The sequence below is a fragment of the Botrytis sinoallii genome, assembly GCF_014898435.1.
Source record: "Botrytis sinoallii strain Bc 23 chromosome Unknown BSIN_012, whole genome shotgun sequence".
Taxonomy (NCBI): Eukaryota; Fungi; Ascomycota; class Leotiomycetes; order Helotiales; family Sclerotiniaceae; genus Botrytis; species Botrytis sinoallii.
Genome location: NW_024066039.1, coordinates 478,583 through 504,115, shown reverse-complemented (window position 1 = coordinate 504,115; position 25,533 = coordinate 478,583). Strand labels below are relative to the sequence as shown.

Below are 25,533 nucleotides of genomic sequence, written 5' to 3'. Positions count from 1 at the left end.
TCAATTTTAGATGAGACAATAGAAAGTATATATGTTCCCAGATCACCTGATTTGGTGTTGTCAAATCGAAGATTATTTCCATCGACAGTGGAGATATTGAGGAGAACATATTATTTAGCCTAAATACGACCGGTAATGCAAGTAACATTGGATAACGTGCCGAAGTAATTCCCGCTTGCCAATTGCGTGTTCAAATTCACGAGGAATGTTCCGCGCACGAAGTGTGGGGGAGTGCGGGGAGAATCTGCATTATGACGATCAGTTCTGTACCTCAACTCAGGTAGAGGACGGATATGCATCATTGAAGCACGGGTGAGTTGTCTAGTACGTACCAGCAGGGAGTGTATTTTACCGGCGGCCGCCAGAGAATTAGTAGACGGATATCATTCGGGTAAATGAAGGATGAGAGTACAGTATCAAAGTTCTGTTGAGAGAGCATGTCTGAAAGCGCATGGGCCCACCAAATCATCCCAACTTTGAGACATAAGCTTCAGTCTTAGGACAGAAGAGTATAACTCTGTTGGCATTGATACGATTGAAGACTTTCAATTGCATAAACCATACCGGGAGTACAGAAACCATGGTCAAAACCGAAGTTAATCAGTTTGTTGTCAAGGAGTGAAGGCAAGGAACAATGACCAACGAATGTCTTTCATTATCAACTAAAACTACAAATACAGGAAATAGAGGATATATTATGGGTACTACGCAAAAAAGAGTTTCCGCGACAAGGTTAGAAAACTTTATTCCAGATTCTTTTCGCGAGACTTTGCTCCTCTTTCACGAGCTCGGATGTATACTTCCATCTGCGTATTGATTCTAGCTCTGCTTCAAAATGTATGCTCTCTAGTGGAATGATTTTTGATTTCAGGAAAATCTTGAAAAACACATAAAGAACTACGAATAATTGACTTGATTAGCATGTATTAATGTGAGATTTGAAAGAAGCATACCGATAAAGATTGCAATATTAATATAATATGTCAAGAACCCAGAAGCGGTAAAATTTCCCGGGAAAAATACAGCATACCCTAAGCATCTCGTTAGCAAAAAAATAATTGCTATTGAAGATAACAACCTTACCAGAGAAAAGCACAATCAAAAAGACCATAAATCCCGTGATCCATGCTATGTAAGGCTGAAAGGGGCCCTTGTAAGGTAAAGCTACAACACTATTAGTAAATGAAATGAAGGCTGGGGGGGGGCAATTTCTTACAATCTCGAGAAATGCCCTGCTGCTTCAGGGCATAGAAAAACCTGAGGTAAGTAACTTCAATGACGACCCATCCAATCAAGCCCGCCACCGTAGTAATGTTTACAAACCACCCAAACACAACAGATGCCTGGTTACTAACGACCATGTACACAAGAGGTGATGGTAGCACGCTCAGACCAACAGCGTACCATGGGGTTCCAAATCGATTGCACCTCATGAAGATCTTTGGAGCATGGCCATCTGCACTTAGGCCATAGAGTGTACGAGACGCCAGGAAGATACAAGCAGATCCACTACTGATAGCAGATGTACAGACAACAGCGTTAATAATAGAAGGCAGAACCTTGATTCCAGCGGCCTTGAAAGCAATAACAAATGGGGATGAGGCAGCTGTTCCGGTAGAAACAGATAGAGCTTCACTGTCATATGGACTAAGAATTGTTAGTCAAGTAAAGTATACAACGGGATAGAAAAAATGACTTACACAATCATTCCTACTATCAAGATGCTTAAAACATAGAAGAAGAAGACACGGAAGAACGTCTTCTTCGTGGCTTCTGGGATTATCTTTCGGGGATTTCCCGTTTCTGTACCCGAAAGTGCCACTACTTGAACATTGCCATAACTAAAGGCAGCGCTAATGAGAGAGGACCAGAACGCCAGAAATCGCCCTGTGTTACCACTGACTAGATATTCATTGAATGCCCCTGGTGATTTCCAATAGGTGAACCCAAGTCGTTCTCCTTTTGGTCCCCCACCAAGATCAACGACTAGTCCTGCAATAATCAAGCCAATGATGAGAGCAATCTTCATGGAAGCGAAAATGACTTCGGACTATGAAATCACAATTAGTTTCAGCACAATAAGCGAGCAGTTCAGAGGTCTTACTTCACCATATATTCGCACACCACAGAAATTGAGGCATACTATCACGACCAAGAACACAGTAATCCAAACCGCTGGATTTGTGGTCGAATCCCAGAACTGGATGAGTGTCGCAGCTGCACTTAGTTCCGCCGGCACTGAAATAGCCATTGTGTACCCTAAATTAAATAAGCCGAAGTCCTTTGAGAATTAAGATATCAGAGCCTACAAAAGTTCCATCCAGTCGCGGCTCCTAGAGCAGGCTCAACAAATGCCGTAGCATGACGCACGAACCCACCAGTCACTGGCATGAACGCAGTGATCTCTCCAGTCGTATACTATCATTTAATCAATCACCAACTTCCCATTGCTATAAAGGAATTTGGAACTCTTACGCTGACCCCTGCGGTAACGAATCCCATGAAAATGTATGCAAGCCATGCACCAGCGGGACCAGCTTGGGCGATTGTAGTCCCGGAACTCAGAAACAGTCCCGTTCCCTGATTTATATCATTAGTGCGCAGTTCTTTGATCTTTTTGAGCATGACCTACGATCATACCAGCGATAGCTATCATATTGATATGGCGCCCCTTCATGTTCCTTTTCAATTCTTCCCCAGGGGGAACATCTTCAGTGGAGCCTATTTCGGCGTCGACATCAGTTTCTGGATGAGAAAATACTTCAGACTTCATCATGTAAGATGATTTTGGATCCACGGATCCAGTCGAGTTTGAAGTCATGAGTAAAAACTAAATAATGGGTTATCTATTCTCAATTAGAAGGATAGTACAGGCAATTATACTGATGTCAAGGGGGCCTCGATCGACATACTATATCACTCCAGGGTTCAAGAACCCCTTCGACACCAGATACCGCATATTGTAACAGGTATAGTCGATGTACGTTAGGAAACTGCAGTATCTTGAAATCCATGTGCTTGATAAGATAAGCAGGACGTAAAGATCGGTGTTCAAACGTGATAGGCAAATTGTCGGGGATTATTAAGACCCCGTGCAATAGAACACTAATTCTTTCAGGGGTATTTAGCGTGTTCGGTGTTCAAGACGATAAGGTGTTTCCCCACCAAGATCTGTCGATAACTTTCAAACATGCACGTCTTCGCGATGAATTATGTAAATATTGGGGGCGAAATATGGAGAGTGGGCAAATCGTTGAGGGGTCTATATACTCTGAAGCAGACAGTTCAGTTTGAGCACAAAAAGACTTTTCAATTATAATTCAGATGAAGACTCTCAACGATCAATCAATTGAATTTCCCTTCATTGCACCACATTTGGTCAATATGGATACTGAACAAAATGCTGCGAAGTCTCCAGCGAAAGCTGCTCATGTTAATATGATGACAGACTGCATCATTGCGAATATGCCAGCGGACGGTCTACGATCAATACTTCGAGGTCTTTTAGGAGAAAATACTTCAAATACAGCCGGTCTCACCAAACTTGCTTCAAAGTACCTTGCAAACACGAAGCCATCTTCCATACCGGAGCTCTTCAGCACATCTAGCGGATCACCACGACCAACTTCAGACCTTCAGCGAATTCAGAGTCGATATAGGTGTCTGATGGGCTGTGGATTTGGATTCGAAAGTGTGGAACTTCTCACCAGCGTCATACAACAAATACACAATTTGGAGTGGGACGAAAGAACTGCAGAAGGAGAAGAGTTCCTGGATATTCTAGCAACTATCGATGGGGATGTCGTACAGTCAATAACAGCGGTACAAAAATTACTTCTTACCAGTTCAGGAATGCGCCCCATGAATACCGAAGATTCCAAGACTATTGCTACATTACGAGAAGTACTACATGCCTGCAGAAGAATCGCTGTTGCTCGCGGGCAAGATTTCCCCTTTGACCGTGGGCTTTGTTGTCTCGAGAAACTGATTGAAGGAACTGGCAGCGAAATTCAACCTTTACAGAAGAATGAAATCCTTCGTCGGACAAATGGATTTCAATCTTCGAAAAGTGCATTAGAATCTTTTCAATTGGGACCGGCTGAAGTACCCAGAATGTTTATGGGGCTCTGGCAATTCTCTAGTCCTGCTTGGGGGACTGCTTCTAGATCGAAGATTGATCGTCATTTTAGGAAGCATGTCGATTCTGGGCTTATTGCATATGATATGGCTGATCATTATGGTGATGCCGAAGTGACATTCGTAAGTCAGGTGTCGTTAATGCAAGCTAGCCTACTGACATATGTTAGGGACAATTTCGATCGGGACAAGAAGATTCCGAGAAGATGTACTGTGCGACGAAATGGGCGGTCTTCGAACCTATCCAAGTAACAAAAGAGGTTGTAGATGCAAATGTGTCAGAGCGTCTCACTGCGATAAACTCTACAAGCGTGGAATTGCTCCAATTTCATTGGCAAGATGTATGTACACGATGGCAAGGGTTGACGGTGATGCACTGACAAATAATTTAGTACAACGATCACCAATATGTGGAAGCAGCGCGATTGATAGAGATGCATCCCAACGTCCAAAGCTTGGGTCTCTGCAATTTCGACTCAGATCACATGTGCGAAATTTTGGAAAGCGGTGTCAAGGCAGTCTCGAACCAAGTTCAGTTCTCCCTGATAGATCTGAGACCCACTTTTAAGATGGTTGAAAGCTGTAGGAAACATAACGTTAAACTACTCACTTATGGCTCGTTATGTGGCGGGTTTTTAGCTGATAAATGGGTTGGAAAACCTGCTCCCAATCTTTTCGACGAGAACATGACCCCAAGTCATCGAAAATATTTCGAAATGATCAACATATGGGGAGGATGGATACTTTTTCAAGAATTGTTAAACATTCTGGCAAAAATTGGATCCAAGCATAACGTTTCTGTTTCCAGTGCGGCGATAAGATGGGTGTTGGACCACGATTATGTCGGGGCTGTCATAATAGGCGCAAGAATGGGGATCAGCGAGCACATCGATGAAAATCTTAAAGCTTTCTCATTTGTTCTCGACGTAGAAGATAAAGGGGCGATACAAAGTGTATTAAATAGATCAAGAGCTAAAGATGTCTTCGAAGCTATGGGAGATTGTGGAGCGGAATATAGACAGTAAACTCAAAATCAAAGTAATCTGGAACTTTCACCGTTTGAGCAACTGCATTCTCGGGGTTACAGCCCGGAAAGAGAAGAGGCGAAATTTGTACAAAGGTGGGGGGATGATAGCAGGCTAGGAGCCAGGTCACTGATAAGCTATTTGACTATCTTCTATCTTCCCCGGACATTAGGCTGGAACAGTGCGTTGCATCCTGGAATCTAGATTCATTTATATGTACTCGAATTGCCTGAAAGGTGTTTCTCCTTTTGATCAATGCTATACCAACAAATTGTTCGAGAACAATGTCTTCGTCGTCGTCTGTACATCCTGGCCATTCTAGTTCAAAACTTAGTAGGTAAGTCACATTCGAGCTGAACTTTCAGATGTTGATAATGACAAAAAATCTGAAGTCAAATAGCATGTTTGACATGCCGGAGTGTAAAGTTAAAGTGTAAAAGCACTTCGCTCGATGAGAAATGTGAGCGATGCAAACGAAAGTCGCTTGAATGTATATTTGAGCAGCATCGAAGAGGGAGAAAGCCTGGAACAAAGTATTCACAATCTCACTGAAATGCAGTACAGCATGATTTATGTACTAATTATCTTTAGGATAAGACGAAAAGTTCAGAGGCCAAATGCACAAATTGAAAGCGGAAGCATTGCCGAGTCACTAAATCAACCCCCAGCTGCAACACATCTTCGTGGTGAGATGGAACGACAAACACCTCCAAACGCCATACCAAGTGGTATATTAGATACATCTCCACCCCAAACTTCACAATCATGGGGCAGCGAAGGATTACAACAAGTTGGAATACTAAGTAGGGAAGCACAATTTGGGAAATTCTCTCTAGAGAATATTCTTTCTGTGCCGGATGTTCTGAGACCTCACCCTCCACCGAGATCACCAACCCCAAGTGCAGATAACTTCAATGATCCGATCACATGTAAACATGCTCAGTTTTCCTGTTGCACTTGGTTTATTCGATAGGTAAGACTCAATGATTTGAAATCCTTATAAGACGGAACTATGAGAAAAATTGCCTTTGAATCTGACAGGGAATAGTTTTATGCGTTGTCTGAATCCATACATCTGTCAATTAGACCCTAAACTCCATACATTTGATTGCGTTCGCCAACGTTCATCATTCCTCCTCACTGCAATTCTTTCAGCCTCTTCTAAAGCGTTTCACCCCGCGCTTCATCCCACACTCAGGTCGCATACCGAAAATCTACTCGGAAGGGTATTTACCCGGGGAGCTAAGTCCACAGAGATTGTTCAAGCAATATTAATCTTTACTTATTGGAAAGAACCAGCTGAGATACGCACTTGGCTACTCGTTGGCTATGCCATTCGCATGTGCATTGAGCTCGGGTGGCACGAACTGAAACCGGTGACACAAAAGCCGCGGACCTCGACCGATGAATTAAGCATCAGGGAAGCTAGAAATATTGAGAGAACATGGCTGGTATTATTTGTTTATGACAGAAGGTTAGTCTTTACCCCATTCTTAACCTGACCATATTCTCTAACAGATCGAAGCTTAAGCTTACAACTCGACAAACCCTGGATGATAGACCAAAACAACCTGATATCAAAAGCAAGCGAATGGTACCAAGAAGAATACGCTGTACCTGGTGGGGATCTGCTTCTCTCGGCGTTTGTCTGTCTACGTTTAATCAGTGCCGAGTTTCTCGAGCTTTCGTCATCGACTAAATTAGATTCTCAAAAGTTCCGGTCAGAAATTTTGTCTAAACTCTTAAACACCGAACTCAACGCCTGGGAAAAGGATTGGTTGCCCAAATTTGAAGATGGTTTGTTGAATCTTTCCTGATATCTGACCTGTCGCTAAGTTTCCATAGAAATGGTCGCACCTCCTCAGCAATTCCTTGTCAACTTCTATGGCTTACATCTCCGCCTCCTTCTCAACTCCTATACTTTGCAACAATCCCTCAAAGCTGCAAAGGAAGGATCTGCAGTATCGAAATCAGCACTGTGGCAATGTTCTTCAAGTGCAATCGGCATGTTGGAGAATATATCGAAAGTCATTGGGCCTCTCAAACAGCTCTACTTTGTACAGGACTCTGTTCATGTGATGACAGCTTATGCTGCCATATTCCTCATTAAGGTGGGTACATTCGTTTATTGTCAAACGTTTCACAATGTCTGAAATAAACTACTGACAATGGCAGTTGCTGCTATCTCTTCCTAAGAATTTACGCTCAGATCTCGAGACTCAATCGTTACAGGCAATTCTCCTCTCATCCGATACCTTCTCAGAACAATGTGCTACAAAAATGACGGGCTGTGCAATGCAAGCACGATTCTTGAAAAATCTCGTTGGGAAATACCATAGATTGAAATCCCATGCTAGCAATCAAGTCCGAGATCACGGTGTTCACTCGCATCAACCCGACATTCCAACGTCACTAGAGAGTCTCCATAATCGAATGAACACCGATGTGGGTACAAGCTACCAGGTCCCCAGACCCGTTCAATCCTATCAGGACACTGGGGAATTGACAGACACAACTTCAATAAATGGGAGCACGCCGGATTTCAGCACGGATTTACTACATGATAAGGAAATCTGGGATGGTTTGATGACCGATGCTGGCTTTTGGATGAGCGAGGGGAATCTTTTGTCCGATAACAGTCTTCCTCGTTAAGTTGTCAGAGTGTGTTGACTCGTATCTTAATTGATCTGCAATCAGCATTCGATATGTCACTATCTCCATTATCGGTGTTCAAAAGTGGGGGATCCTTCATATCGTGCGGGGAACCTGGAATAATGATTCTTTACCGTAGAACGCCGATAGTATTCGGTCTCTCAGTGGGTTGTTGTGTTGACAGATCCTGAGAGCCTTATTATTTGGTAAGGTTAGATATCAAGGCTGTGGTCCCGAAGACACACTCAAATCTATACTCTTACCCGGAACTAAGGTTACACTCTCCGAGCCGATTTCAAATCCAAGCCTACTCTACTACCACCACTACCCACACAGCATCTTTTGACGATCTCTACTTCCGAGCCCAACCATAAAAATGGCGACGACATCTTCAACCCCGATTGATGATTCCTTTCAGCTTTTCGATCTCCGTGTCGAAGTTATCTGCCCTCCCTCTTCCAAAATCCTCTGTGGTGCCAAGGAAGGTGATCATTTTACTCTCGAGGGAGAAATGCTATATTTACCACCTGGCCAGGGAATTAGCATATACAGTTTATGTTCGTTACTTCATTCATGAGCTCCCTACCAATAGATTAGGCCAAAACTAACAACCCCACAGCATCGGTTCTCCCTCTACTAGCAGCAAAGCAACGCTTCACCCATTCCAATGATTGGATGACCACAGACGGACTGATAGCATGTCCAGATCCAAATTGTGGGAGTCAGTTGAAGATCACCAGAACGGGATTGAGGACGTTTAAGCACGGGGAAACTACGGTCGTGGGATTTGAGGGCAATGTTTAAGAGATGTGGAGTTAAGGATGTAAATACGAAAGGGACACAAGTTGGTCTCACAATAGGGAATTCACTCTCCGAGGTAGTTAGCCGAAGGAGGGAGGTGTCAATGAATTTTCAGACAAGAACTCAATAATTTGGTAATTGGCAAGAAGTAGTGACATAAATAGTCGAGGAAGCCTATGTTTGGAACAAATGACAAATGATACAACTAATACGAAAATAACCTCTTGTCTCTAAATCACTACAAAGCAGGTCAACGAAACTTCATCACTTGTATCTTGGACAGTAGAGATGCCCCAGTAAGCTGACCACTCGATAGACTTCAAGCAAAATCCTAGATCGACCAATCGAAAAAGTTTTACCCTCTTTCCTGATCGCCTTATGTGGGAGCATCTAGGAAGGAGCGACAAAGCATTGAGTGTTTTGAGTATTCAATTATGTAGCTTGCTAGTTCTTCATCAAAATACAACTTTCAATCGAATAGGGTATCTGCTTTTTATACATTTAGACGAGGATAACATCAATTTGCTAGAGTAATTAATTTTATCATTACCATATAACAAGTCGTAATTACAATTGTGGTAATCGAGGCACTCTATTCGTGTGCCATTGAGCCATTGAGCTTCTAATGTGGCGCAATGACACTTGTGTAAACCTTAGCCCAGTGCAGCACCCGAGCGTACCTGCCCTGCCCGCATTCCAAGCACTGTTTGCAACGCAGCTAAGATTCATGGCAATCGCGATACAGTAAATCTATGTGGCATGGTGTAAATAAAAGATAAGTTACAAGCTCATTTAATTTCTTTTCCCGTGTTCCATAAACATTATTCCAAACTGTCAAAATAACATTACAAATCACGATGAGACAATTCGTGAAGAAGAGCACTAGGAAAGTCAAAGAAAAGATTAAGAGGCCTGATCAAGACTCTACCACGCCTCAGGAACAGTCAACGAGCTCTGAACAAACTGGTGAAATGACTACAGAGCAGCAACAGTCTACGATCTCCGAGCAAGCTGATGAAGTGACTACAGAGCAGCAACAGTCTCTGATCCCTGAACAACCTGTCGGAATGACTCTGGAAGAGCAGCTCCGAGAATTACATGTTCATCAAAATGTGGAACACGTTGACGAGCCTCGTGATGAAGATTTGGTGCGATTTCAGGCACAATTACCCCGTCCGGACCCGTTCAAACCGCCTATTTCGTCATTCTTCCGAAATGAATCATACATATTTGATGCAAAGAACTGCGAGACTGAATCTGGAACTCTAGCTGAGGAGACCTTTCAATACTTTTACTGTAGAGAAAAACACCAATTCCAGGGCAAAGTAGAGCACGAAAGTACTCTGGGGAAAGAAAATGATTTCGCATATGTCTTATGGCCTGTCTCTATCATGCTTCATGCAGCTGCCGACTGTCTTTCGCATTCGAGAATAAATCAAGTTGAAAAAGTACAGCAAGAATACTGGAACAAGGACTACCATGCATTTGTGCTTGGAAGATGTTCCTTGGAAATAAAGACATTTACTATGATGATAACGCTCACGTCGTTCAAGCTTTAGTATCGTCGTATGAAGTTACGGGCAGCTCGAGTTTTTACTTCAAGCCAAGGACGTTCTGGAGTGTTTTATTATGCCATTTGCGGAGAAAGAATCAGGTGGCATCGCATGGCATCTCTCAGACAAGACAGTTCGAGCTGCTTGCTCAATTGGCCCAGCTGCTGTATCGGCCTTGAGAATAAGAGCTTTGCCGTCAACTCATGTCATTGAGACTCGCGATAAAGCTGAATCTTATCTTAGGTTTGCCACAATCTTATTGACTTGGCTTCAGGAGAACTTGCAAGATCCAAAAGATAAACTCATCTGGGATCAATTGAAAATTAAAGAAGATGGATCCACGGAAATCGAACGTACGAAATGGTCATATAATAGTGGATTCGCCATTCATGGATTTACACTATTGTACGAAGCTACCAACGATCTTAGATATCTGTCAACGGCAATAGAAATCGCGGAAGCAGCAATGAATCCCGAGGGCGCACTTTTCGATCACTGTAATCCAAATCTATCTCAAAGAATGCTTTCAGACGGATCCTTTTTCTTACATCATCTTGTGGATGGATATCTTGCTCTTTCAAAGCATGCACACACAAAGAAACTTAGAAATGAAATTGTTCGTATCGCTAAATGGGGAAAGGAGTTTATGAGGGATAGGGAGGATTCGTTGTACTATCGCGGTAGCCGCCCCTACACGATTTCCCCTAAGCATGCACGCCAGTTCTACAAGAAATTTGGTGTCGGAAAAACTGGAGAACAAAATATGCAAGAAAGGGACAAAGAGGGAAATCTGTGCAAGACTATGATTGGGTGCGCAAGCTGGGCAAGGATAATCCATGCTGCGGAAATCGTTGAAGCAAGCATCGCTAAGGACTCTGAAGATGAGAAAGTTAACGAGGGTATGAGGTAGACGACTGATGCTATGCAAATCTGAGGTTTTCTTGCGAGAGGAAGTATAGATTCAATCACTCGATGTATAATAAAGGAACAATACAAACATTAACATTACAACAAGGTTGCTGAAATTAATGTTTCAAGCAATTCAAACTTCAGTCTTGAATTTCAGTTTTTAAATCCCGTTGGATGGCCTCTCGCTATGAGCAAACAACATTCATTGATACTGAACCCCCAATTGTTACTGACTTCCTACTCCATCGTAGGTCTGAGGTCTATAGAAGCACCACTTGCCAGGATTTCATCATCCGGCCATTTTGGACTTCTATCAACGTCCAACTTCAATATTTCAGGACGTTTATAATGTCCACTAGCATCAATCCAAACTTTCACGCCACCTAGTTCATCATAGTTAATCTCTGCCTTCAAGAACTTCTCCTCAGCTCCCGTATGCGGACCCGCCAACACAGCACAAAAAGGATGAATAACCGCACTCCATCCCCCACCCTTCTTGACAAGATCCTGCGGTCCTAGGGTTTCCTCCATCCACTCCAAAGTCCTATCGTCGACATAATTACTTGCACAAATGACCCATACTTGTGCTGTAAATGCATGATTTTTCATCAACGCTTCGATCTGAATGTTTGCTACCGATTCGAATCCCGATACAGTGTTAAGGGCTGCCCATGCTGCAGCATGAATCTCTTGTCGATCTTCGATTAATGCTTGACGTGCGTTATTCATTCCATTTTCCCAACATGCAAGTCCTCCTATTCGGCCAACGCTGCTTGGCCATACTTTTAAGGTATTTCCGCTTCCTTGTGCCCAGAGCGTGCGCTCGGCGTGCGTAGGTTGAATCTTTCTATGGACCCCGAGGAGAGTTCCGTCGGTATCGATAAACGCTTGCGAGTTGAACAGTGTGTGGCCTCCTTCCACACGCTCTGATATTCCGATCGACACAGCTATTTTTAGTTCGGCACAGAGATACATGATAGGGAGGAGATCACCGCCTGTTCTTCCGACGACTACACTTTCGTCCGCATATTGAGCTTGTGCATCAACGATCTTGAGGGGTGGGTGGGTGTGAATGAAGTACTATTTAAAGGTTCTGCGTCAGTCTGAGTAGCAGAAGAAATGAATCGAAGGGACTCACTGGATATCCAGGAACGAATGTCTCGGGAAAGACTAATAATTCAATTTCTTGCTCTTTTCCTTCCTTGATTAGTTGCAAAACCTTTTCGATGCTGCCTTTCTTATCCATGAAGACTGGAGCGGCATGAACCGCGGCGGCAATGACCTTCTTTCCCATTTTGCATGTGATTTCCTTCTTAAGATTTCAAACCCGAGGTTGAAGAATGAATAAGATTGGGAGATATTTTGAGTATGTTGTGTCTTTATATAGACTTCAACGAAATCTTCACTCCCTTTCTCATATCCCGGCACGCAGAATTACACAGCATTCAATATATCCGGAGTACCACACCTTGAATGGTGATGGCAACAACATTAGCTATGCTTAGGGTAACACATTATTCCTCCCCGCATTTCCCCTCACCTGCCCCGCATGTAGGGTTACATCAACGAACAAGTATCATACGACTGTAGTTCAGATTCATTTCATCCAGGGTATTGACTCAATCTACGAACCTTCGAAGTTATGATAGTGGAGAACGGTAGATGGGCTTATGTGACACTAGTTCATGTGAGAAACTAAATCGGATCATCTGTAGCGGTAACGAAACGTGAGTCGCTTCTTTAACTTTAATACGGATGAATCTCTTCGATGGACCCGGGGTGTACTCACAGAAGCAGTCAAAACCTTATGAATGACGAACCGCCTAAATCTGTCATTAATTGTTGCAAATTGCCAAACGAAAGGTCCATTTCTAAGCAAAGACCTGACTTTCATTCCACAGCAGTTCTAATCCCACGATTGTCGTTGTACATTTATTGTTGTCAATCTTCCATGCTAAATTCTACTATCGAAAACATGATGAGTTCTATCTGAACCTCGAATTACGAGGGCTTTCGCGGGAGAATTCCCCTGCTAAGATCTACGCAAGCTCACGCTTAATTTATTCAATAGGAGCCACATAGTTGTGCACAAAGCTCACAAGACACAATATGTGTGTGAACGGTTTGTCAATCACGTTTGTCTATTGATTAGAATGGACCATTCGATCTCTTAAATAAGGGGAAAGTGGTTGAGGAGCGTGCGGAGAAAAGTTTCAGAGTCTGGAAAATGCGGAAAAGTGAATGGATTCGCTGATCAACAAAAGAGGGGCATCTGAGACTAGGTCTGTCTGCAGTAGAAGGCCTTGTTAGCCAGTCTCACGGTTTTAATGATTGTATTGCTATTAGTCTGAGGAGATCCATATCAAATACTAGCAGAGCAGTCACTAATTAGTTTTGAAAATTACAATACCAGATTCCCTTTATCTGAAGAGGCCTTCAATCTTTTTTGGCTTGGACCTGCGGAGCGTTTGCATGAAAAAAATTGAGAATATACATATAGATATTTACGGTGTAAAGATCCATCTTACTTACTAGTTACACAGCCTAGTACTGTCATTAAAGACAAAATATTGTATATCGTGACAGCAAAGAGCAAGATAGATAACATGAATTGATTCTCCGTTTCAAAAGCTAGGACGGCATGGAAGCTACTATTCAGCCTGAACGGAAAGATTTCCTGTGAAACAATCAAACTTCAACCAAAATGTTGAGATGGTGGTCAATTTTTGCTAAATTATTTGATAGATCGAAGCACAGCAATGACTACAATCTATCGGCTTTAGTTGGAGGAGCTATAGAGATGGCTTGACAAAATAAATCATATCCTGAGCGGAAATTACTTGACTTATATATTGTTGATTTGAGAGATACCTAAGCCTTTAGAGTTGAAAGTGTGGTGAACGTATGTATTGAGTAGATCATGGCTAGTGAGGCGCAGCTAGTAATCTGTGGGGGGTTAGCAAGCTAATTCCTATAAATGATCTCATTATTGATATCTGGTTAGTGAAATTGATTCTCTTCAGCTTCAAACAGATACCGGAAATTTACCGTCGGCTAAGTTCATTCCCGGCCCCCTCCCCTTTCAATGTCTGATAATCTTTCTTATAAGGAAGCTACAAGTTATTTCCAAGTCAACCTGAAGAGTTTCTGAACTTAAACAATCTTTATATAATGGATTTGAGTGTAGACTAAACTCGAGCTATTCAGAGCCGTGGAAAGTAAGACGCGTGGGGAAAAAATGTAGTAATCTGTATACACCAGCCAATGTATCACATCAATAACTCAGAATACATCGCCGTCTGACACCCAAAATTGTAAAAGGAAACAAATGATGACAATTGATGATGACAATCAAAGACGCACCGAAGTTGTTTGTAAAGCTAAGGCCTCCAGGACATCAACCAAACGAGGGGTCTGAATTTTTCAATGGAAGTTACAGTGTATTTGAGAAACCTAATTGCCATCATACTCGGAAATTTCCGCCTCTCTGGGATTCCATACTATGTGTTTCTTCTTGGAATCGTACTACTGCATATATAAAATCCGTGATGGAGCAAAGTGGCTAGCCGAACGGATATTAATTCATCACAGGACCACGACTATATGATTCGAAGGATGGGGCGAGTATTCTCAACGCTCTGGAGTTGATTGCAGAGGCTCAAGATCATCTTATTTGATCTGGTAATGAATATTGAGAAGTCAGTCATTTCCAAACTTTGGTATAAACTCTTCTAGTCTTTGGGAACTTAATTAAATCCTGACCAAAATATGAGATCATTTGAAGCAGAAGAGAGCTCAAACGACACCAGCGGGTTCACGGACTGCATCTATTCTGATAGTTCCCCGCCGCTGGCTTGTACCCACGCATCAGTGTATCATATCATCATATCATCACAGCAGAAAATTTTTCTATGAATTTACTTTTTGATCATTAGCGGGATAAATGTTAAATCGTCCTATCACTGCAAATATATAACAAAAATTTGAAGTTTTTCATTCCTCTATCAAAGATCCCTTAGGTGAAATTCACAGTATACATTTCCGTGATCAAAGACTTGCGTGCACCAGTTTCCTCGGAGAGAGACAGAAAATCCCAAGTCGAGAGCTGTCTTGCTGTGTTATGCGTTTACGGCTTGGAGGCTTCTCCTGTGTCTATTCCATGGACTTTAGATTGTGAGTAAGGAAAAGAAGTCGACGGGAATTTATAGATCACCAGTTCACTGAGAGTCTCGTGTGAAACATCAAGCAAATAGATGTAGTCCGCGACCATTCACCCCTTTCCTAATCTTACTGACCTTACTGAAGGGCTTTTCTACCTCTTCGGGTTCTAGTGAATGTGGCGTAAGGGTGAAATAGCGGGCGATCCTCATCATATATAGCTCTCATATCTTCAAATCGCGAAGAGACATGCACGATGAATAAACCCAAGGAGTCTTTGGATTGAATTTCAAAATCATCATTAAGGGTATATTAATTCAATGCTATGAATGTTTGGAAAGGTTAGCTAGTTTAATTGTAAAATAGTCAAACATGATGCGATTTTATCTCTTTAGAATGATATCACCTGAAGTAAAAAACACAATGACAACAAAGATTCGTGTTGTAAACTTCCATAATAAATCCCATAGGGATACTGATCTCATACGGAACTTGCTATATCTTTGGTCAACAACCAGAAGCATAGCAATTGTGTATAACTTTCTCACTCGTGGAGTTATATCTTTTTCATTGGAACTCCAGAGGTTTAATTATTTTGATTGTGAATCACAAAGACCAATAACGAAGAACCCTAATCTAATCAGGGCCAAGGAATAGAAAACGAAGAAGTGAATAATATCACGAGATACTTCTTCACTGAACAAAAGCGTGTATGCCACGTGGAAAAATAAAACTGAACGGAGTAAATGGAGAGCTCGGAAAGCTGACCCAGGTAGGTTTTCACCCTTCTTTACCCCTCTTTGCAATTAAATTTCCATTGTCTCTCTCCGTATCCGAGAAATCTGTCCAGGGCATCATAAAAGAGCTCGCACACACCACTGAAGAACTCCAGATCCTAGCTAATGCTCAGGGTAAAGATTTTGTATGGGCAGCTTGAAAGAGAGTTTTGGGACGACGCTTTGCAAAATAGATATGAACAATGTGATGGTTCAGAGTATGTAATATGGAAAATTTACCATGGTAGACTCGGAATGTTTTGAAAAGGGGATTCTAAAGTATCTATATCATTCGATTCCTATCATCCCATTCCCAAAGATCGCAAATGGGAATGGCAACAAAAAAACCCAAAACCTATCCGCCCAATTGCCAGATTCTTTATCATACCATCCCAAGGGCACTGGCAATCTCAAACTCAAGCTCATCACAATTTGATACCATCAATTCTCATAATCACTCCAAGCTGACGGAATCTAGTTGAGGCGTATCGTAGATATCCATGGTGATCGCTCCTGCGGGGGCTACTATAGGTATGTATTTATGTGTGTATATCATGATTTCGAAGAATTAGTAAGCGAAAGAATTTGATAAATTGATTGAGATCAGGTAATCTTACAAAGAATTACCTAACTCAAGTAAGCCCCAATCTAGTGGACGAGTGTCTTCAATAAGTCTTTCCGAGAGACCCTCGACCTTTAAGATTGAGTAGGCCCCATTCTCCGATGAAATGCTAAAGTGCATAAGCGAGGGAGCTAGGAAAACCGAGAGGGAATTAGGTTAAGTTCAAGTTTCCTCAAGATATACTTCCAAACTACAGCAAGTAATAGATGGGATCTCTAGCCAGGTTAGATATCATGCTACTTAGGTAGCTAGGGTAATGTGATAGACAATTATAATTTCTCACATTCATTACATCATAACCTATTGAAATACGGAGATCGCTCCCGCTCGAGGCTCAACCCTTCTGATCTCCGTCTATATATCGTAACATCAATGAAAAAGATCACAAGAACCCAAAAGCAGCCAACCCAACTACAAACACGGGAACCCACCCCATACACCCTGTCCCCTCCTTCCATCCCAATGTCGCCGCATTCGTATTATTGATCAACAACGCCGGGGTACCCGTAACATTAACTCCTTCATCAATTCCACAAACAACCTTACAGCCTTTGCTTTTCCTCTTCTCCAGATCTCTCTTGCTGCCCGCAAAATCCCCGCTAGTATTAAAAGCCAATTCAATCCACTGAACTTGCAGGTACGCCTCATCATACAAACTCATATTTCCCGTCCATTCCCCTCCATCACTCCACATATTCAATATCAGACCACTCGGATCCTTCGGAACCTGGTATGTGATATTTGCCACACTCTCGCCATTGACATACCATGATGTCTGTTTGGGCATCCAATCCATTCGATAAATATTCCAAACACTCCAATCCATAGCACCGTCTGCAGTTGAAGCATTGCTTGTAGCTCTAGGCTCGGCATCACCTTCTTTATTTAAGGAAGGTTGGTTTGTGTATTGGACCACGTTACGGGGACCAGATGTTAAAATTTCAATGTCGGCTTCTTGGATAGGGTCAGACTCGAGATAAGTGAACATTCCCGCGCATGCTCCTTCGGAACCAACCACTCGAGCTAGGAATCGGGCGGACATATATTGGAAATTCTTTTCGTTGGAGTCGAATTCGGCTACGGATTGGAAGCCCTCGAGACGCGCTGTACGGAGGGTAAGATAGGTATTGTAGGAGGTATCATTATCGGTAGAGGTTTCTGCGAATGGCGTGTTAATACCTCGAGTGGCAGAAGGAGAGAAGGGTAGTTTAAAACATACCAATGTAGACATTATTTGCCGAATTAACCATCAGCACACCACTTCCACTCTCCATTGAATCACTATTATTCCAATTCTGCGTCGACCAATCATTATTCCAAGCCTGCCCCGAGAAGAATTCTGATGTTGCCAGTGCATTCGATGTATCACTTTCATTCGAAATTAAATTGGGCACAGTCTGCGAAGCTGCTGCTACTGTTCGAAAATCATGGAATCGATGGTATGTGAAATATCCAGATGACGCACTATCCGTCCGAAAACATGAACAATCTTCTCCATTATCTTTCTGTGCGAGGACTTTATTAATGGTCGTAAATAATAAGATTAAAGGAATAGGCGGCAGAGAGAATATCTTCATTCTAAAGGATCTGCTGGCCGAGGCCCGGAAGAATTTATCAACGTCGTGAGTGCTGTGGTGTGGTACGACTGCTAGAAATGTAACAGACTAGAATGAAATATAGAACGAAATATATGTTTCGAAACTGGATCAACACAATGAGAGTTAAATCGACCAGTTCATATGCATATGCAAACCAAAACAACTGTTATAATAATAAAAAAGGGCAGGAAAACAATGAGGTTGGCCGACCGAGTGAATAACCTACCAAGAATGTTGAATCAAGCAACACGAATCAATAAAGAAGAAATGAAGATACAAAAGAGAGGACAGTACCCCCCCCCATCTTTTCTCGTATTCAAGATATCTAGTTTGTGCGTCGTCGTGCATTTCTCAGCTCGTCTTTTCTGCACGTTTGTTTTTTAAAGGTTTGAGATTCTTTTGTTTGGTGGTCAAGATTAGATGGAGATTGAAACGAAGGGGCCATGGCGTAATAGATGAGCCCTGTAAGTGGTCAATGACACGCTGGCCGTGGCGCAGTTGGGGGTCCCTGTCAGCGCTAAGTTAGAGGGGTTTGATCTACCGGCAGGGAAAGGATTTTTGAGCTTATTTAAGGGGAAAACTCCACATTTTAAAGAATTGGTGAAATTGAAAAGATAACTCTATTATGACATCGCATTAGGATTATATTTACTGGTACATAGGTAGGTATATTGTTTATCGAGTTTGCTCCCTCTCCCTTCTGTATGAAGCAAGTAGCTTTAGCCAAGAAATAGCAATTACCGCAGGATTTCTGTGCAAGTGATCTCCCCTATTCTATCGGATATCTAAATTTCCTTAGATTTTCATTTGTCGCCGTGTCAATCAGTTGGCATTTGAGTATTCATGAAGTCATGCATCTAGGAGAGTTGTCACGATCTGATGTGCAGTTTTCATCTAACATTTGGAGTCATTATCTTTCATATTGCTCCATCGCTTTCAAGAGACGTGATTGCAAGCAGTGCATGGGGTGTCTGGCGTTACAGAGCTGCTCTTTTCGCTTGGCCCATTCACCCCTCCCATCGAGAAACCTCCACTACCATCCATCATTCCCACTATCATAGTTCATAGATACATTATTCTATCAGATCCCTCTGAGAATTCAGGGTCACATCAAAAACTTTAGCATATGTTGCTCTGTGATTCTTTCTTCAAACGAATCTGGGAGTTGTGTAGAGCAAACTGATACAAAACATCCATGTCACACACATTTCCAAGAATGACCGTGGTAAGCGCAGTCTGCCAAAGTTACTGAGACTTATTTAAATAATCAACGTCAGTCATGTTCCATACATACGACAATTTGCATGATTTGGCACGAGAACTAGAACTGAACGATCATTGAAAGCATCATGGAAAGAGTTATACGTGTGTGATTAACTTAGTCACAGATCTCCCAATCCACCTGTAGCTCCGCCTAGATCTGTGAGATCATATGTCAGAGAATTACACGCAAGCTTTTTTGCCCATTGAATTAGAACTGGTGAGCTTGGAGCACCCATAGCAGGATATCAACTCATAAATATATATATGCGTACACATCTGTTCAATCCTACTCCCCACAATTGTCTCATCATTCTCAGATATCTCACCTCATCATCTGACTTGTAATTGAGTAAGATTAAGTCCTGACCTCTTCTTAATTATTCTATCACAATTTTTGGTACACGTCTTGCAGCAGCTCGCAATGATCTGTCATCTAGCTTGCCAGGCGTGAGAATTATATCACTTGCATGTTTTAGGCAGTCCAAGCTTCCAATGCATGCAAACTTCTGGTATCGATATAGGATGGCATTTCGGTGCTCATGACCACTAGAACTCCCTGAGGGGTTTTTTTCTCGCATGTAAAAAAAAACGGTTTGATTGATATAACATATCACAAGATCCCTCTACGCTGGGAGATTTTGGGTGTCCATTGCACACGTTCTTCTAGAACCCTTGTGTTTGTAGTTGAGAGTGGGATTGCGAATGCAGACGTGAATGAGAAACGCGTTATTTCGCACCCCCCGCTTTCCCCTGAATAGCCCTATAACCCTCCTACTTTATACGTTACCAACCATCATTATCATATAAGTAAATTATTCAACCTGGCATGAAACCCATATGCTGTGCCAAAATTCCCCCAAATACCTTTGCGGAATGATCTTCTTGCACGCTCCAAACATTATTCCTTCTTCCAAACTACCACTTCATACGACCAGTCATGATCCCAAGTATCCTCACACCTCCAACCAAAAATCTCTCTCTTATCATACCCCTCTTCCCCAAAGTATAAATGTTTCCATTCATTCTCTCCGCTCAAATGCCCAGTGGATACAAATCGAACAAACTTGTTTGGATCTTCAGGCTCCGAGTTCTCGGGGACTCGAATGAAATATTGTGTTGGTCGTCTGCCCATCTGGTATCTCCCTTCACAAAAGACTGGGGTAATTTGGATTATGTATAGGGTATCGAGGAGTGAGAAGGATTCGGGACGATGGTTTAGAGCTTCTAAGGGATTCATAACTACGGGGCTGAAGAATTGAGCTAGTTCTCTTGGCGGATTCTGGCAGCTGCCGGTATCAGTGAGGGTGAGGTTCTCGCAACAGGGCGTAAAGACATTTTCCAAGGGAAAATCCATGATCAAAAAAGAGCAAGTTCGAGGTGGAAAGTCGAGAATCTCAAGAGAGCTATTCCAGAATTTATGAGGTAAATTTGAATTGTTTTAGTTCGTTTCAGAATGCTATGGAACTATCACTGTCAGACTCCCGACCAGGCCATTGAAGGTCCTAAATCTTCCATACAAATACTGTTCTCATTACTGAAATTGTTCGTTACATCGTTTCAAGTCATGACTTGTTGTCATGTAACTCTTCCATGATTGAATAATGTCAAGGTTGAGGAAGCAAACATATGAAAGCCAAGCTATACGGGTTTTCAAACAATTGCCAGGTGATATACTTATTTGTCGGTCATAATTAGTTGCAGCTGGTATTTCATCATATTACAGATGACAAGTGAAAACAAACCACAAACCACAAGCCCTTATTCTCGTGTAAATGTTTCCCTTATACCTACAATAGCATCCTGGGCCGCAAAAGAAGTAATACTTTACATGACATGACATCACGCTAAAGTTGTATAGATAACCTACTCGTCATTATCTCCATTCCCTTCTCCGTTTGGGGAAATAGAGTTAATTGCATGTGGTTCTGCTGTGATTTTGGCCCCTCTAGAGGATTCATTGTTCAAAGCTCTTGCAAAAAGTCGAGATGGTCATCTTTTTCTCTCAAGCTACTTATATTAAGAGATGGATTAATCGGATCGGATAGGGGTATCAATTTGAGTAACTGTTGACTTCTTTAATGGACGTCATGAAAGAGAGGCTAACTTGTTCTGGTAATGTAGCTCGACCATGGTAAAATTTGACATTTTTATTGATATCAATGAGCAACTTCAAAATAATGCAAAGGCCTTTACTATGGAGGAAATCATGGTTTATGGGCCTTAAAGATGACGACAGCATAGGAAGCTGATAGCCAATCGAGATGAATAGTTTGAAGATGATTCATTCGTCTCAATATGGTTCATGATCATCGTTTGCCATCTAATATGGAATTTGATGTTAGTTTACCACTCAAATTTCGTTGCAAGTCTATTTAAATACTTATTATGACTGCGTCCATTTCTTATGACTCCTTGAATATGCCAGCTGGCTGTCGTCACTCGCGTGATGTTTGGACACGCGTTTAAAACACAAACGGCATGAATCAAACAGGAGATACTTGGTCATTTCCCACCATTGTCTAGAAACTTATCATCAGACTCCTTTTCTATTCAGTCCTCTGAGATAATACTTCCCCGAAACATTGGCTAGCATAGATACCCGCGCTTCAGATGATCACACGGATTTAGCCTCACGTGCAAAAAGCTTGTTATAACTAGTATGGAACCCAGTAAGGACTAAATAGTCACATTACTATTGATGTGATATCAATATTGCTAATAATTATATAAGTCTCAGCGCCGACATCACCAGAGCTATGAAAGGTGTTTCCCATATGATAGGCATACAAATGTCCGACTAAGAGTCCCTCGATATCCAAAGCAAAATGTCGGACCAACCTGCCAATCCGATTGATACCCGAGTGCAATTCTCATGTCTCTCAATGCGCTCACCCCCAAGTCCTAGTGAGCTTCAAAGATTTTTTTACTGTAACAAGTTTCACTCGAATCTGAATGAGTCAAGAGATGTTTCTAGTGATAAGTTAAGAGTTTTTCCTTGGATTATTGTACTTCGACTGGAACCCAAAGAGCTGAGTGGGAGCTACGAAATCCGATATTTCACCAACAATCCGGATGGAGAACCCGATGATTTCTCTCAGTTTCGCGAATGGAAACCTGAAGTTGATAGCGAAATAGTACCGCAGTTGTTGCAATTGAATGGACTTTCGTGTTCGGAAAAGGAATGGGTTTGGGAATGCACACAAGTACATGAGGATGGGAGGTTGTATGCAGAAAAGTCCATTTATAGAGTGTCTATGTACAGACGTTCAAGTCATCTAGAGGAAAGCTAGATGTACAAATTAATCATACTTATTACCTCTATTCAGTGGTTAATGTAGCAAATCTGCTATCTCATATTGATATAATGGTTGAATGTCACGGTGATCTGTGAACGTGTCTCGAGCTCTACGCCATGATGTAATATGTCAAGAAACCAAAGTTCCACAACATACCACGCCTACTTCCATGTAGGCGGTGAATGCCAAGTTTTTCTCGTCAACCAAATGAAGCTCAACCAAGACATAAACTAATGGTCACTAAATTTCCACTTCGGTAATCTTGGATTTAACATTATGCGTTGTAATTTTCGATAGGTCAAATTTATTTTCAACTCTTTCACAGGAAATTTCAAAACGAAAAATCAATTCGCTTTTCTTTGGAGTTGAAACTTAGGAAGTAGAGGATGCTTGGATCTAATTGAATTTGACGTCGTCTGTGTCTAGGTGAATCTCAGGGGAGCATCACATCAACAGGTACATTTGGACACACTTCTGCGACTTCTTGTGCTCACCGAACAGTGGAATTGTTTTAATTCTAATTATATTGATTAGTCCATTTAATTGGAGGCTTCCAAAGTTCTTGATACATTTTATTTCCAACAGATGAAGACAATCAAGTAAGAATCTGTTTGCAGAACTCACATAACCATCACATAACCATCTCTTTGAAAATCGCCTCTCACTATGTTTGTCATATTTAAGTCGCGAGGGGCTATAAATTCGAGATCTAAAGTTTCCATGTAGTGTGACGCAAGCAATGAGCATAGGTTGCAAGATCTTTCGCTTGCTAACTCACATTATCATGATACTAACGGCCTCGTGGACCACAGCTGTAAGTACGGCTTCTACATTAAAATTTTAATGTAGTTAAAACATAAGCGCTTAGAAATAATCTAATATCTTAAATTATCTCATAATTTCCAAATCAGAGTGCTTCAACCAAAAGACAATTCAGAAAACCATCAATAAGTCGCCTTGCAATGAATGCCTATAACTCTATGATGAGGCTAAGGTTTATGACAATCCTTTCGCCCTCTCAAGTGAGCATTGGAAGAGAAACAAGTCTTCATTTCAAAAGTATTCCCCAATTAAAAAAAGAATAGGACTTTTAGATCTTCCCACAAGTAAGTCCAATGCTTTTATTTATGTTCCCAAGAGTTATCTAACTATTTTAGACGTTTTAGAGAAGATCTTGAGAGACATGTTGGTTCCCCAGACACACATAATGCCAGTTATTATTCGAGAAAAAGGTGGTAGGGCCGAGCCCCCAGTACTGCACTATAGATACCAATGGAGCGAGGCACGTCAAGAGGGATATGAACTGCATCGTCTTCCCCAGTATATGGAAGATAAACCTATACAAATATTCTGGGCGGCAACTCCTACGAAGCAGGAGGCAAAACTCATCGAAGCTGGGTATAATAAGCTTACAACAATAACCAAAACAGGTCGGAAAATCCAAGGCTTTTTACATGATCGTAAGGACTTTGGTGTTCAGGTCATTCACCGATCGAAAATAACTCTTACCGCAATATCAGGAGTTGCGATCCTGCGTTCTTGCAAACATCTTAGCAAATTGGGACTTGCCGTACTTATGGGGAGAACTCCTTTCTTTTTGACACACGCGGCTCTCCAAGCTTCACCGGACCTCAAAGTGTTGTCACCATGGACCAAATTTCGCATGATTTTGATGAGATTCCTGGTCATCAACGTAAGGATGGAACTATGCCAACTGCAGAACAGATTTCTCACTCTATTGATTTGATCTTCCAACAGGATCAAGACAAACTGAAATTCGCTTATAAAGACCTAGAAAAAAACGAACAGAAATCAAACTTCATTTACCAGGACCCATTCACTAGATTTTTGATGGAAATTGGCCGGGAAAATGCTTCGAAGTTTACCAAAATTGTCATTCAGGGAAAATTTAACTGGATCATCGGTAAATGGCAGTACACGAAGTCTATTCCAGTCGGACTTCATGACCTTCTTCCAATTTATACTATTATTTTCAAAGAAGTTTGTGAAAACATTCATACCCTAATTTTGCATGACGACGACCGGGGCTATCCTCAAATAAAGCGGCTGGATCCGCGAGTTATGGACAGGGACCAGCAAATAAATGAGTCTGTAGAGAAACTTGTTCATGCGCTTCCATATCTTCAGAAACTACAATTGGGCCGATATGAATTCGTACCAGCCGGGTGTGGATATGATCCGGATACTCCTGGTAGTGATATCATAAAATTGGTGCACCCAGAGGACGAGTGGGGGATGGCTTTGAAGTGGATAGGATTCGTTGAACGACGTGCCCAGAGCCGCACACTGGCAGAATCAGAACGCGAAGAGAGAAAGGAGAATGGGGGAAAAACCACGAAGTTGATGAGTTCGAGGTAGCATAAATCGCCTCGCGCATTCGTAGTACTGGAAAATGTCTCTGAATGAAGGGATGAGGATGCTAAAGGACTCAGTATTTATTGGGCACCACCCGATGGTGTAAAATGCGCGTTGCTAGTGAGGTTAACTATTCTTCTCATCATTCAGCTTTTTCCTTCTTTCGTATAGTAGATGATCAATCAATGTGTCAATTCACCCACGTCTTCTATTTTTCACCAAATAGTACTTGGCTCTATTTTTATTCAATCAATGAATGTGGATGTATTGCTTTTTCTCAAAACATTTCAATCAAAGTAATCTATTACAGTAGTCTTCAAAATCTTCAATAGTTCGGAATGCAGTTCACCACTGAAAAATGTTCAAT

General features: G+C 41.9%; 8 protein-coding genes across 8 annotated transcripts; 5 read left to right on the top strand and 3 right to left on the bottom strand.

Annotated features, from left to right (window-relative positions):
• Positions 1-601: 601 nt before the first annotated feature.
• On the bottom strand, positions 602-2,957 carry EAF02_007170 (uncharacterized protein). The gene is made up of 10 exons (XM_038903218.1): positions 2,913-2,957; positions 2,633-2,846; positions 2,476-2,580; positions 2,310-2,418; positions 2,105-2,259; positions 1,701-2,050; positions 1,217-1,647; positions 1,084-1,164; positions 954-1,031; positions 602-897 (listed from the first exon to the last, which is right to left on the bottom strand). Exons 2-10 carry the CDS (start codon positions 2,819-2,821, stop codon positions 734-736), a joined length of 1,662 nt encoding a protein of 553 aa, XP_038756697.1. The 5' UTR covers positions 2,822-2,846; positions 2,913-2,957; the 3' UTR covers positions 602-733.
• Positions 2,958-3,384: 427 nt separating this feature from the next.
• EAF02_007169 (uncharacterized protein) lies at positions 3,385-5,162 on the top strand (the record flags this gene model as incomplete). The annotated part of the gene is made up of 3 exons (XM_038903217.1): positions 3,385-4,260; positions 4,308-4,478; positions 4,530-5,162. 3 exons carry the CDS (start codon positions 3,385-3,387, stop codon positions 5,160-5,162), a joined length of 1,680 nt encoding a protein of 559 aa, XP_038756696.1.
• A 284-nt stretch (positions 5,163-5,446) lies between these two features.
• On the top strand, positions 5,447-7,814 carry EAF02_007168 (uncharacterized protein; the record flags this gene model as incomplete). Its single annotated transcript, XM_038903216.1, has 6 exons — positions 5,447-5,499; positions 5,754-6,091; positions 6,249-6,636; positions 6,688-6,959; positions 7,008-7,273; positions 7,338-7,814. 6 exons carry the CDS (start codon positions 5,447-5,449, stop codon positions 7,812-7,814), a joined length of 1,794 nt encoding a protein of 597 aa, XP_038756695.1.
• Positions 7,815-8,190: 376 nt separating this feature from the next.
• EAF02_007167 (uncharacterized protein) lies at positions 8,191-8,924 on the top strand (the record flags this gene model as incomplete). The annotated part of the gene is made up of 2 exons (XM_038903215.1): positions 8,191-8,371; positions 8,434-8,924. The coding sequence occupies 2 exons, from the start codon at positions 8,191-8,193 to the stop codon at positions 8,616-8,618; spliced, it is 366 nt and encodes a 121-aa protein (XP_038756694.1). The 3' UTR covers positions 8,619-8,924.
• A 548-nt stretch (positions 8,925-9,472) lies between these two features.
• On the top strand, positions 9,473-11,078 carry EAF02_007166 (uncharacterized protein; the record flags this gene model as incomplete). Its single annotated transcript, XM_038903214.1, has 2 exons — positions 9,473-10,102; positions 10,200-11,078. The coding sequence occupies 2 exons, from the start codon at positions 9,473-9,475 to the stop codon at positions 11,076-11,078; spliced, it is 1,509 nt and encodes a 502-aa protein (XP_038756693.1).
• Positions 11,079-11,314: 236 nt separating this feature from the next.
• On the bottom strand, positions 11,315-12,371 carry EAF02_007165 (uncharacterized protein; the record flags this gene model as incomplete). The annotated part of the gene is made up of 2 exons (XM_038903213.1): positions 11,315-12,157; positions 12,216-12,371. The coding sequence occupies 2 exons, from the start codon at positions 12,369-12,371 to the stop codon at positions 11,315-11,317; spliced, it is 999 nt and encodes a 332-aa protein (XP_038756692.1).
• A 4,644-nt stretch (positions 12,372-17,015) lies between these two features.
• EAF02_007164 (uncharacterized protein) lies at positions 17,016-18,210 on the bottom strand (the record flags this gene model as incomplete). Its single annotated transcript, XM_038903212.1, has 2 exons — positions 17,016-17,791; positions 17,853-18,210. The coding sequence occupies 2 exons, from the start codon at positions 18,208-18,210 to the stop codon at positions 17,016-17,018; spliced, it is 1,134 nt and encodes a 377-aa protein (XP_038756691.1).
• Positions 18,211-24,437: 6,227 nt separating this feature from the next.
• Positions 24,438-25,169, top strand: EAF02_007163 (uncharacterized protein; the record flags this gene model as incomplete). Its single annotated transcript, XM_038903211.1, has 1 exon — positions 24,438-25,169. The coding sequence occupies one exon, from the start codon at positions 24,438-24,440 to the stop codon at positions 25,167-25,169; it is 732 nt and encodes a 243-aa protein (XP_038756690.1).
• Between the last annotated feature and the right edge of the window lie 364 nt (positions 25,170-25,533).

What these genes read in the sequence shown, in the direction of transcription:
- EAF02_007170 (XM_038903218.1), bottom strand. Translation starts at nt 2,821, where the DNA reads ATGACTTCAAACTCGACTGGATCCGTGGATCCAAAATCATCTTACATG. An exon ending in CGCGACTGGATGGAACTTTT is followed by an intron (nt 2,260 to 2,309) that starts GTAGGCTCTGAT and finishes TATTTAATTTAG; the next exon opens with GGTACACAATGGCTATTTCA. An exon ending in TTTGATTGTGCTTTTCTCTG is followed by an intron (nt 1,032 to 1,083) that starts GTAAGGTTGTTA and finishes CGAGATGCTTAG; the next exon opens with GGTATGCTGTATTTTTCCCG.